The following is a 12,755-nucleotide window of genomic DNA, read 5'->3' on the forward strand; positions in this document are numbered from 1 at the left end:
ATATGGGTGATTCGGTATATGGGTGATTCAGTGTAGGAGCATTAAGACTTTGTGTGCTTTGCTGCTCTAGTTTATGGTCAGGTTGCGTTAAAGCACATCACAGAAATTTCATCATTATAAAAAGCTAATAAAGGCTTTGCTTTATATTTAGTATTTGATGCAGAGCTAGCTCATTTATCTTCCAGACTGTGTAATTCACTTCTAGCTCAATACCTTGTTTGCCAGCTTATGCAAAACAGTGCTTTTTTTGTCACGCGAATATTTCCAATGCAAGATATTATTCTGCTACTGTTTGCAGAAACAGTTCCTTGTTTACCTCTCGACCCAAGTTCACGTGCAGAGATGTAACATTGATAGTGAAAGTGACGGCGAGCATTTTGGTGCGCTTGTGTTAAGTGCTTTCTCTTTTCCGTAAGATCCCCAAAGGGTATTACTGGTAATTAGAGCTGTGCAAATGGCAAATTTTGTGTGCGAAGCGAATTTGAATATTGAGGTGTGAGTGCAAATAGAATGGGATATTTTTCAAATAGTTAGAAGTGAAATTGCTGGGGAAAAAAAAAGTTGGAGAGGTTTCCTAAGCATATTCTTATGAGATACAGGCAGCATGAAAGTGCTTTCTTTTGATAGGTTGATGAAGTGCTGGTGGGGTGGTATTTCATAGTTGCCTTATCAAGAATGAAGCATGGTTGAAAGTAAAAAACCTGGGGCACTGCGCCGACCTGAGTAAAAGTTTAAAAAGAAAAAAAAGAAACACAGAAAAAAGATGTTTCAGAAAAAAGAATGAAGCAATGCAGAGGCAGAATTGTATTAGTACCAGTGATGTTCCATGCAGGGAATTTTCACCTGTCATTTTGAGCCAAAGGGAAAAAAAGAATCTTCGTTACATTGCAGGGAATTTAAGAAATGCTTAAATTCTCCTATGACGACCGATAATTAGCGGTCACAGTGCGCCGTCATCTGCTGTAGTCGGTTCTGGCGTATGCACCACGCAAGCATAGCCCTTAAGATTTGTTTTTGATATTAACGTGGAGCAATTTCTAGTTCACTATTGGTGTTAGACTCGAAGCCCACAATTTGCAATGTACTAATAGCATATGAATTAATAAAGTCATGCTTTTGTTGTGTGGTAGTGGAGGGGCTAGTCATGATTTCAAAAGTCTCAAGTACGTCAGACACGTGTAATTATAGTATAGATGGGAGCAGAAATTAGTGCTGTTGCGCAGGGAAATATACAATTTAGTCAACGTTTGCAGGGGAAAATTCCCAAAACAGGGAATTTTCATGTCTTTGAACAGAAATTCTTCAGCGTAGTACGAAACATCACTGATTACTACATGATTTGGTGCAACCAAAGTGCTGCCGACAACATTTTACATGTGAAAGGCAAAGATGCTATTTCCTCAGCCTCTCCTCCTCTTTCAACTTCTGTGGAAGCCCAACTGGTGTGGCAGACTAGGTTGTGCTCCCTTCGAGTTGGGAGCAGATATGCCTTGTAGACACCAACATACAAGAACAATTGAAATTTTGGATGCTAGAAATTTTCGGCACCCAATTTTTTGGACTTCCTGCCCGAATTTCAGGTCGAAAACAGGCTTATTTGAGACCCCACATCTATCATCTCCATGTTAAAACCAGCGTTTTCTCGAGTCAATATATTCGAGGCTGTAGTGGAGCCTGAAAGGCAGCTTTTGCCGCAGCACGGGAGTGTGGTGAGGTGAAGCATGTTTAAAATTTGAAGGGGGTCTGTTTAATTAGACGTTGACTGCATTTTTCTTTGGGAAGTTCAAATAATTTGAATGGTAAAAATTTCAGTGCGAATCGAACTGAATAGCTAATACTATTCGGAAAATATTTAAAATTTCAAATATTTGCACACTCCTAATTATAATCTGTACACAGCATATGCCAGGTGAGCCTCTTGTGATGTGATCATATAGTAATTTCCACAATTAATCAAGAACAAAATAACTAGGTCGTAATTTTCTACTAATAACTCAGTGCTGACAATATAAAAATTTACCAGTATGCATGACATGACCAACGCTGTTGCTCACCTCCTCATATTTCATGGGTCTTTTCTCATTAGAAACAAGTGGCGCACGAACCTGAAGTTAATTTAACATAAAAAAAGTAATTCAGGAGAACTCATTTAATACAAAAAAGTCCCTTTAAGGCTCGATATTTCCAACATAATTTCCGTGTCATTTTAGCATTTTTAAAACTTTAATGTAGTGAAAATGTCTTACATTAAAGGCTGCTGTACTGCAAAAAAAAAAAAAAAGGGCTTTGATGGGGTTTTAGAAGGTGTTTAGTGCCCTGAAACATGTGAAAACCTTGATTTCAGCTCATTCTTGGAACTCTATTGATGACATATTTGTTCGCTTTCTCTTAGGTGGCCCTCGTGTACCCAAACAATGACCCTGTTGCCTTCATGTGTTCCTTTTATGGCTGCCTCATGGCAGGCTTAGTCCCTGTTCCTATTGAGGTCCCTTTAACAAGGAGGGTAAGTTGCCAAAACTTTGATAAATTTGTGGCATTTGTACTATGTGCATCTGGCAGTAATCCACAGTTACAGTGTCTGCCACGGTGGCAGATCATTCTGACAAAATTCACAGACAGCAGGGGACTCAGTCTTTGTACTAACAAAGGATGAAGCTAAGGAAAGTGTGCAAGAAAGGAACAGTTTTCATGAATTTTAGCTGTAGAATAATTTGTGGGGGACTGTTAAAGCTCCACTTGAGTTCTAAATAAGGTCAGTGGGGTTTCTACGGTGCTGGCTCATCGGCTATAGTTATGGACTGCTAAGCTTGATTTTGAGGGCTCAATTCCTGGCCATGGTGGCCCCCTTTCATTAGGATCAAGATGCAGAAACAGCCATCTATATAGGTGCACATTTAAGAACTCTTCGATATCAGTCTCCGATTATGGAATGCCTCACGACCTTTTGTGGGCTCATGTATAAAAGAAGCTGTATGGAAAAATTAGGCAACTTGATGAGAATGCAACTAAAGCCCACAAACTTTGTGCGATGCATATTGTGATCCATCAAATAAACCACAGGGATTTGCCCTTTTATCTATTTCTTGGGTATTCATGTATTTGTTGATATGTCGTGTCAATTAAAGAAAGACGGGTAATTTTCTCAAAGTTCTCTAAGCCTTTATGGCCTTCATTGTGCATTGGTGTATTATGGTTCTTAACAAAAGCTATCGCTTAGCTTGTGAGAATGGCCAATTTTCACACTCTGTACTCTCACTACAGAAACCATCTGAAGGTAACCCTATTAAAATAGTTCATAGTAGTAGGAGTGCATAATGGTTTTGTGAAATTACTTCAGAAAATATGGAGCTATATGGAGCTGTTGGGGTCAACTAATGTGAGCTTGTGCAAGAAAGTAATTTCATCAATGCTTGGGGGCAGTTTAAAAATTCAGTGCTAATTATGTGCTGTTATAGTAAGAGCTTGCGTTTGCGAATACCTTCTTCACTTGCTCACTTGTGATTCACATTCTGCTTTTGTGACAGGATGCTGGCTCCCAGCAGATAGGCTTTCTGCTCGGAAGCTGTGGTGTCAGCTGTGCACTCACCTCTGAAGTATGCTATAAGGGGCTCCCCAAGACTGCCACTGGCGAAATTCACACTTTCAAGGGTAAGCGTCGTTTAGTTCACTGTACTGATCAGTAGTGGATGAACATGAATGCTCAGACTGCATCGAGCGAAGATTTGTCTTTGTAAGAACTACAAAATGAAGACTAGTCCACATGTTGAAATGACATCATGTCATTTTTGTATTGTTTTGTTATCCACCGTAGTGGAGCAGAGTGCATTTCATGTGTGTGCAAAAGTGGGAAGGGAGTGCAGTTGAGTGCATTTGTGCCTGTGTATTTGTACTTGCGCTTAACCTTCAAAATTTTGTTATCTTTCTTTCTTTTATTTCATCTTTTATTGGCTGTATTTGTGTGCTGTATTTGTGCCTGCATGTGTATTACTTTCTTGAAGGGATTGTGATAAACTGAGAGAACCCTCAGAACAAACAGTTCTGTTTGTTTACTTTTGTGATTTCTTTTGTACTCAAATAAATATTTACAGTTATTTGCATGACTGTTTTTTTAGAGCATGCTTATTTTCACACAACTTCTACTTAATGCAATATGTCTTTGGTTTGCATTCTTTAGCAATGCCAGAACGCTGTAATTAATCATGATGCCAACATATCATGGTTGGATTGGTGACATTATGGAGGGTTGTGAGATCATCGTGGGAACTCGCCAGGAAACTTGCCAAATGTACACACATTGAAGTGAAAAAGTGAAATGGAGTAGTAACTACAGAAAGAGTGTACTGAGTCATAAATTATGTTCGACATGTAGCAAGAGACCATATGGCGAGACCAAAAACAAAAGAATAAGACATATACCTTGATTGCAACGAATATACTCAAATGTAATAAACGAAGTGTTCTTTTCAAAATTTATAAATATTGAGGAGTACTGATTCTTTGTTCAATAGGTACTACTTATCTGCTATTATATATTTTTTATAGTTGCAAGGTTCTTGAAGGGCCAGTAAACAGGATTCAACTTTTTTTTTTTACACCTTCGAAACAAGCTCACTGTTTGGTGCAAAAAGCTATGGCAATCACGTTCTGCAAATATCACAGCGCTGCATGATGCGCAGCCATTTCATTTCGTTAAAACAATTTTTCGTCTGTTTTACCCGTGCAGGCTGTATTTTAACTTTCGTGTGGTGCCTTCTGCTGTTGTGGTAGATTTCTGAGACTACCAGGACAAGGGTTATTGCCAGAATGAAACCCTCTGAGACAAACAGGAATCAGCCGACTTTACCGCTTGAGGAAGGGTGCATACCTTTCCAGTGTCTCATACCCATCACACCACGCTTCCTTATCACACTGCAATGACATGATCGGCACGTTTTGGAACAGATAATCAATGTTCACTTGAAGTGACAAAACTGGGTAAATTGGAGGTCATTTCTTGCAGTAGACATAAAATTAGTATTGCAGTATATTGTCACACTGTACGTAATTCTCAGCGCAGACCGCGCCTGCAGTGTTTGAGAAGCTTCGGTAATCTAGTATATCATTTTGTTAAGATTTCCCCCACTTCGCAAACATTAGATTATTCTGGTACCTACGTGGCCGCTAGCGATATTGCTAGAATATTGGATGGCACGTGTGGAAATGTCAACGCGCATCACCACCACTGCTGGGGTCTGGTGCAGCTGTTGCATACATGAATGGGAAAAGAGGGTTCAAGCCAGAATAATAGGCAGTCTGTGTTGCAGTCAGGCAGTTTACCATAGAACAGGGCTTTAACGTTCTTCATAAAAGGACTCTATATAGGCATCATGCCAGATGCGAAGCCACATTACATGATACAATGTCCAGTTGCTACTAATAATCTTGTGTTCAGTATCCTCTTTGTACTTGCGTCCCTCCCCTCTACAATGTACAAACCGAGACTCTCACAAATGAATAAATATTGAGTGGCAGATGCGTATAATTGCACCAACCATTACACCATGTACATTGTGTAACGAGTTGGGGGTTTATTAAGGTGACTGACCGATTACGAGGAGCTCAGGCATATTTTATTATCGTCATCATGAGTCACAACATTGACAAAATGTCACGGGTGCACACATTGCTCGTGTAGTCGTGTAGTGAGTACATTGTTAACTTTCAAAATGATCATGAATCGCGCTGTAGTATTTGCAACTGTACTTTCTGTAGGCACTCTAACAGAGTTCTAGACAAGTCCACTCCTTCAGTTTATGCTGAGACTGTGCTGTGTGTTTCGTGCAGCTTGGCATTTTTTTTACATCACTGGACGTAAACAGTAATGCTAATTTCTTTATCTGAAAATTTCTAATTATGTTATTACTGAGAATGTTATCACAATCAAGAAATTGACCAGTGCTTAATGCTTGCAGGGTGGCTGATGATGACATTGCAAAGGAGAGAGCAAGCGATTTTTGCCTTCTTTTGACATGATGTTGCAAGCTCTCCACTGCGTGCAGTGCTCAAATGTTGGCTCAAATGGTTACAGATACCTCGTCTATGAATAGGCAACATTTTTTTGACATGTGGAGAAAAGTGTTACGTTGCCCTTTTTAAAAAAATGTTTTTGTTGTTTCTCAACTTTGATACTCGCTCAGCCTCATCCCTTTACGTAAATTCAAGAAGTGTGGGGCAGAGTTAATGCTACTCTGAAAGTATGAGCCAACACTTGGTGTATGGTTTTAACAGGTGTGACCCTTGACTGGTTCTTGACGAATGCGTTGACTTTGAAGGCCTGGTAGGCATTGATGTGAAGGACTTTTTATTGTTTTTTGATAGGTTGGCCAAAACTGCACTGGTTTGTGACAGAACACTTGAGCAAGCCACCAAAGGACTGGAGCCCTCCTACGAGGCTCACAGACGAAACTGCGGCTTACATTGAGGTATGCAGCTTGCCTGCTCATAGTTAGCTACAGAAAACCAGCATACATGATAGCATATATTCTACATATATAAACATGTGGGTGTTCGGTATTTTATATGTAATGTGAACATGGGGGGAGGGGGGGATATGGTGCTTTTAAGTACAATTGCTGCTGGTTTGGATTAGTTTTTGTTTCTTGGATGCATCTGACCATTATTAAATTCACAACTTGTGAAATGGACATCTTGTCAGTACCACTTGCCAGATTTGGGCATTGCAAACCAATGAGTGTGGAACGCAGATTTCTCATCAGTGATCATGTCTGCAGAGTGTGAAATTGCTGCTTGGTCAGAAAACAATGGGAATTTTGTACAGAACACTGTTGACCCTGTCTTTTGATGTAGCCGTGCTTTGATAGAAGTTCAAGTCTTATGTATAAATGCTCTACACAGCACACACTACTTTAATTGTAAATCATGGTGTGTGATTAGTGTTTTATCATTCTGTGCACTATGTGTAATATCCCCACTGAAACTGCACCTCAAAGCAACGTAAAAAGAAAAAGGAGGCAGCACTTGTCACAGAACATAGAGAAGAACTCAGATACTAATGAAGGGGTACTGCTTGCTGACACATCCTTGTCAAATGAAGAATGAAGTCAAATGAGGAAAACGAAGTCAAATGAAGAAGAATGAAGAATTAATTTCTCTTCTTCAGACTCCTTTCATAACAGCGAAGTGATTTGAAAGTAAAGTGCTTACTTAACAGCACCTTAGAACTTCCACTGTGCAACGAAAATTCACAATGGGGCAAGAAAGCAACATCGTTACGTTGCATTATGTTGCGCGTCGCGGCGACCGCAGTCTGCGGGTAGCGGGGCCGATCGCCGTCGCTCCGTCGAGCCAAGGACTAGGGGAGAGCTTTGAGCAAACTTAACGGATTTATTTACATCATTACGGGAGTTGTCGAGATGACAGAAGAGAAGAGAAGAGCTAGTGGTTTCACAAACCACGAGCGTGGTGGTTAAACTTTACATAGTTCAGAGCGACGTCCAGCACTCTGCCGCGTCGTTTTATGCCCTGTCGGGCTCCTCCTCTCCGAGTCGACCACCAATCACGCACACACAGGTGAGGGGGGCGAGCATGCAAGGTCCACGTGAACACTGCACTTTGGTGGCGCCCGCAGGGCTCTTCCTCGTCGTGTGTGAGTCGAGAGTGCCCACAATCCTGGCCGCATACTTCAAAGAGCCGCATACTTCAAAGGCGTCTTCCTGGGGGAGACCGCGGCAGCCGCCGCGGTCTCCCCCAGGAAGACGCCGTCCCTGTTGTCCTCTTGGTGGCGTCTTGGCGACACTACGTCTCGTACTCCGGGACAATGCCTGGCGGGCATAGGCAGTCAGCCGGTCGGCTACTTGACAATGGATTAAACAAGCGCCGATCTTTTGAGAGGTGCCCGGTTCGTGGAATCCTCTGGGGAGAGCCCTTTGACCAGCGCCGTCGTCGTCTGCCGTTTAACGCGCCAACGATGCGTGACTGGCCCAGGCGGGAGATAGAGTGGCGGCTCCAAAACCCTCTTTGGCGACATTCCATCCCGTTGGCGCCGCTGTCAATCAGCAGGCGACGTCTCGTGGGGCCGGCCTCTGTTGCTTCCTCCGTCCAGACGTGGCGAGACTGTCCTTTTTGCACTAATCCGGCGTGGCAAATGACTCGCTGGGTCAAGGCATAGCCCGATCGCTACAGCTCCTCCGCCGACGGGAAGATCTCGGACGTCGGGTAGTATCAGCTGCTCGACGGGAGAGATCACAGTAACCGCAGTCTCCCAACACCATTGATACCACAAAGACCAACTGCTAAAACCAGCAAGCGCCGGCAATGAGTTTTCGGCAACCAGGCCGGTCTTTCAAATGTGCCACAATGCACCTATGCTTTTTTTTCTTTTAAATGGCAACCACATTAATACTCTTGCCCATAGCTAAAAATTTCGATTACTCCAAATACCCCTTAAAATCATTACGGAAAACGTCCCTCAACGTTCCGTATAACACGACGCTCAGCTAAAGAATTCAACTGATCCCTGAGCACATACCAACATAACAAAGGGTAATGCAATTTCGTATACTAACACGCTTATTTGCTGAATGTAGTTTCATGTCAGCCCATGTTTTTAAAGAACGCACAAGACTTTGCTGTGCGCTCTAGCATGACATCTTACTCTCATCCAAAGAGCGCTAGCATACCCACACGCACCTAACCATAGGCGATATCTCTCTCACCTAGGTATCCTTAAACCCTCATCTGAACGTGAATTTTCTCAAGGAACAAACGCAAGGAACAATCACACTTGAGGTACACGTCAAGAGTGCGTAACAAAACAGGCGTTAATTTTGCGCCAAAACCCCTGTACCGAATGTTTCTCCCCATGAGCATTTCGAAAATTGCTTTTGTTTAGTTTTATTCTAAAACCTTCCCAAACATTGCTCATTTACTCTATTGAAGACGGCATGCGATGCCGCGCTTCACTAAAGGGCACGAAGCATAGAAACTCCTGTTCCGCTCGACCAACGTTACCACGCTTTCCAATTTAGCGGGCAAACCACACTTCATTTACGATTTTTGTTTTCTCAAAGAAAAACTAATTTCGAAGCAGTCGGTTGACCGACGCGGGTCCCTGCTTCCGCATAACGCTTAACAATTCAACTCGAAATTTCGACAAAGCTTACACGCAAACAAAATCTAGAGGGAAGAAAAAAGTGTCCAAGCAAACTAGCTGTGGAGATGACACAGGAACACCACTTTAAAACCAAATATAACCAAACAAGTATGTTTCCAAAAAAACTCCTGTGTCTGACTCTCCCTCCTACAGCTGTCGCTCCCCCTTCAGCCGTACACGCGGCAGTCGTGGACTTCGACTCTGAAATCGCGCGAGACAACCACGTGCACGAGCAACAAGCTGAACTGCAGCGTTACGCCTCATTCGCGATTTTGGCGGGCTTCTGTCAGTTCGGCGTCGGGGACCGGAGCGATGCGTGGGACAGAGTGGCCATGCCTTCTTTGGGCTAGCTCGCGTGTGGTGCTTAGCTATTGTGGCTTTTCCTTTTTTTCTAGGACCCCTTCTACAATCCCGTTCCCGCAAAGCTTTAAATCTTCTGCGTACATTCCGTCGCGGGGATGCGCGTTGGGGCCTACCCTTCCGCCGTTGGAACCTTACTTTACGCCACAAAGGACCTTTCTTTGAACTGGCTGGTAACCTACTCTTGGGCCGCTCGCCCTGCTGATTACCCCCTCTTTCACCCCTTCGCTTTGTCGCTCGCGTACGCCTCTCTCGTTTCCGGCGGCGTCTGCGACCAACCTGTCCTGCACCGCTTGTAAATTCGTTGCAGGTTGAGTTATCAATGGTTTTACCGCTCAAGGGTGCCTCTGCACCACCTGCCACAGTGTTTCGGCACTTTGATTTCTTGGCTCTGTCGCCCTGTCTGGCCGATTCACCTGTGCTAACGCTGTACTCAGGTGCGCCCTGAAACGTTCTGTGGATAGAACGGAAAGACCGGCGCTCTCCACGCAATTCCATTCGCGAACCCGCTTCCCTCTTACTTTTCGTCCGGTCGCTCGGACGCATGCAATGTAATTTTGACGCTGCTGCCAAGCTCTTATTTGCTACGCTGACAGGTTTTGCGCCTTCTTTTACACGCGTAGTACTGTTCGTCTTTCTCGCGGATTTGCGACGTCTCTTTCGTCTGCGCCGCTTTTTGCGTGTCGCTTCCGAGCCTCCCGATCGCATCTCACACTCGTGAACCCTCTCACAGCTTTCGTCAGCTGTCTCAGTCGCGCGGTCTAAATGATTTTCGCCCTGGTCATCTTTATTCTCACCCTCTAGACCGGCGGACTGGTTAACACACTTAGGAACAATGCAGCTGTTTCCCTTCGAAAAACCTTGCTCGCATTCCTGAGAGCTGTCTGCAACTGCACTGATACCCTTCTCTACGCTCGCTGCTTCTGAGCTTTCTCCGGTGTTCTTGCCTACTTTGACCTCATTTGCAAGATCCACCGCCGCGACAAACACAGTTGAGGTCTGTGCCAGATTCTCTACAGCTATTCTAGCTGTTTCGCTAACAGTTAACTGGCAAAGCACCTCGTCGCACTCGCTCTGGCCTTCGTCGGCCTCTCTACTCAGCGCAGCTTCATTCCCAGCTTCATTCGCAGCACTCAAACTCGATTCGCCTTTGAATCCGCTGCTACGTTCACACGTGCTAGCCTTCTCTAAAGCTCTGGGCTGCACCTCGCACTTCTCGTGCGCTACACTTGCGGATGGCTGAATCTTCCACTGCGTTGCCTCGACTTTTTGTTCCGACAGTTCAGTATCTAGGCTGAGTGCTCGCTCGAACTCTTCACCTCGCTCCCGTTTTTCTATCTCCCATTTGCTCTCACTATTCACCTTGGTGCTATGAGAGACACGCGGACCTCTCTCAGGCTTGGTTTTAATACCAGCACACCGCCGCGCGTTCAACGGAGCGTTCATGAGCTTGCATTCAATTTGCTTTCTGTCAATTCTGGTGCCGAAGCACCGCAGTAAGGCTGCCTTAGCTACATTGTAACTGTTGAACTCGTCCTCGGAAAGGTACCCTATTCTACCAATTAAGTCGCATGGAAAGACACTCAATAAGGCGATAGACCAATAGTCTTCGTCGAGCTTTAGGTCTGTGCAAACCTTCTCGTAAGAGGTTAGGTAACTCTCTATATCCTCGCCCTCTTCGAATGCATGGATCCTCGAATTTACTTGAGACCATCTAAGGCACTGTATTTTTCTTCTTGTCTCTTCCAGTTTTACCTTAAGGCTTTCCTGACGCTCCTGTTCCTCACGCCTTTCCTGACGCTTTTGTTCCTGTTGCTTTTGAATCTCGTTCCACGTTTCTTCAATTTCTTCACTGGTCAGATTCAAGCCCTCAATAGCGCCAACAATTGCGTGTTTCTTCATGCCCGCATCTACTTCTGCTCCCAGCTCCTCCCCCAGAATCAGGAGTTGACTCTTTAACAAACGCTTCCAATCCATGACAGAGAACTAGTGTGGTGCAGCTCACTCTCTACCCAGAAGTTCCGTAAACAACTGCTTCTGTGGTAGCCTCTACCAGCGAAAAGATTGCACTTCTATCTTATCAGCCTGGCAACCAAAAAACCAAAGCCAGCACTCACCAGTCCACAGCTGCCAGTCTCCATGATCTCGGCGTGTTGTTGATTCTCCGTCCTCCAGGCTCACATCCAACCGCTTGCCATAGTTGTTACGGATGGGAAGGAAGGTCGCTGATGGCATCCCACTGCTGCCAACCAGTTGTTGCGCGTCGCGGCGACCGCAGTCTGCGGGTAGCGGGGCCGATCGCCGTCGCTCCGTCGAGCCAAGGACTAGGGGAGAGCTTTGAGCAAACTTAACGGATTTATTTACATCATTACGGGAGTTGTCGAGATGACAGAAGAGAAGAGAAGAGCTAGTGGTTTCACAAACCACGAGCGTGGTGGTTAAACTTTACATAGTTCAGAGCGACGTCCAGCACTCTGCCGCGTCGTTTTATGCCCTGTCGGGCTCCTCCTCTCCGAGTCGACCACCAATCACGCACACACAGGTGAGGGGGGCGAGCATGCAAGGTCCACGTGAACACTGCACTTTGGTGGCGCCCGCAGGGCTCTTCCTCGTCGTGTGTGAGTCCAGAGTGCCCACAATCCTGGCCGCATACTTCAAAGAGCCGCATACTTCAAAGGCGTCTTCCTGGGGGAGACCGCGGCAGCCGCCGCGGTCTCCCCCAGGAAGACGCCGTCCCTGTTGTCCTCTTGGTGGCGTCTTGGCGACACTACGTCTCGTACTCCGGGACAATGCCTGGCGGGCATAGGCAGTCAGCCGGTCGGCTACTTGACAATGGATTAAACAAGCGCCGATCTTTTGAGAGGTGCCCGGTTCGTGGAATCCTCTGGGGAGAGCCCTTTGACCAGCGCCGTCGTCGTCTGCCGTTTAACGCGCCAACGATGCGTGACTGGCCCAGGCGGGAGATAGAGTGGCGGCTCCAAAACCCTCTTTGGCGACATTCCATCCCGTTGGCGCCGCTGTCAATCAGCAGGCGACGTCTCGTGGGGCCGGCCTCTGTTGCTTCCTCCGTCCAGACGTGGCGAGACTGTCCTTTTTGCACTAATCCGGCGTGGCAAATGACTCGCTGGGTCAAGGCATAGCCCGATCGCTACAATTACTCCACGTGGTACATATTGAGAGTATCAGTGGATTGATGTCATGTTATATGAGAAGGGAGTTCAAGAGTAAATAGGTATTATGCAGA

General features: G+C 45.2%; 1 protein-coding gene across 5 annotated transcripts in view; it reads left to right on the plus strand.

The window, feature by feature from the left end:
- Positions 1–12,755, plus strand: part of LOC119175688 (disco-interacting protein 2) — a gene marked incomplete at its 3' end in the record, with an annotated part of 148,937 nt that overhangs the window by 79,036 nt on the left and 57,146 nt on the right. For all 5 annotated transcript variants that reach the window (XM_075881900.1, XM_075881902.1, XM_075881899.1 and 2 more), the window contains 3 exon segments: positions 2,393–2,503; positions 3,525–3,648; positions 6,358–6,461. In XM_075881900.1, the coding sequence (XP_075738015.1) occupies positions 2,393–2,503; positions 3,525–3,648; positions 6,358–6,461 (339 nt within the window).

The sequence above is a fragment of the Rhipicephalus microplus genome, chromosome X (assembly GCF_043290135.1).
Source record: "Rhipicephalus microplus isolate Deutch F79 chromosome X, USDA_Rmic, whole genome shotgun sequence".
NCBI classification, from domain to species: Eukaryota; Metazoa; Arthropoda; class Arachnida; order Ixodida; family Ixodidae; genus Rhipicephalus; species Rhipicephalus microplus.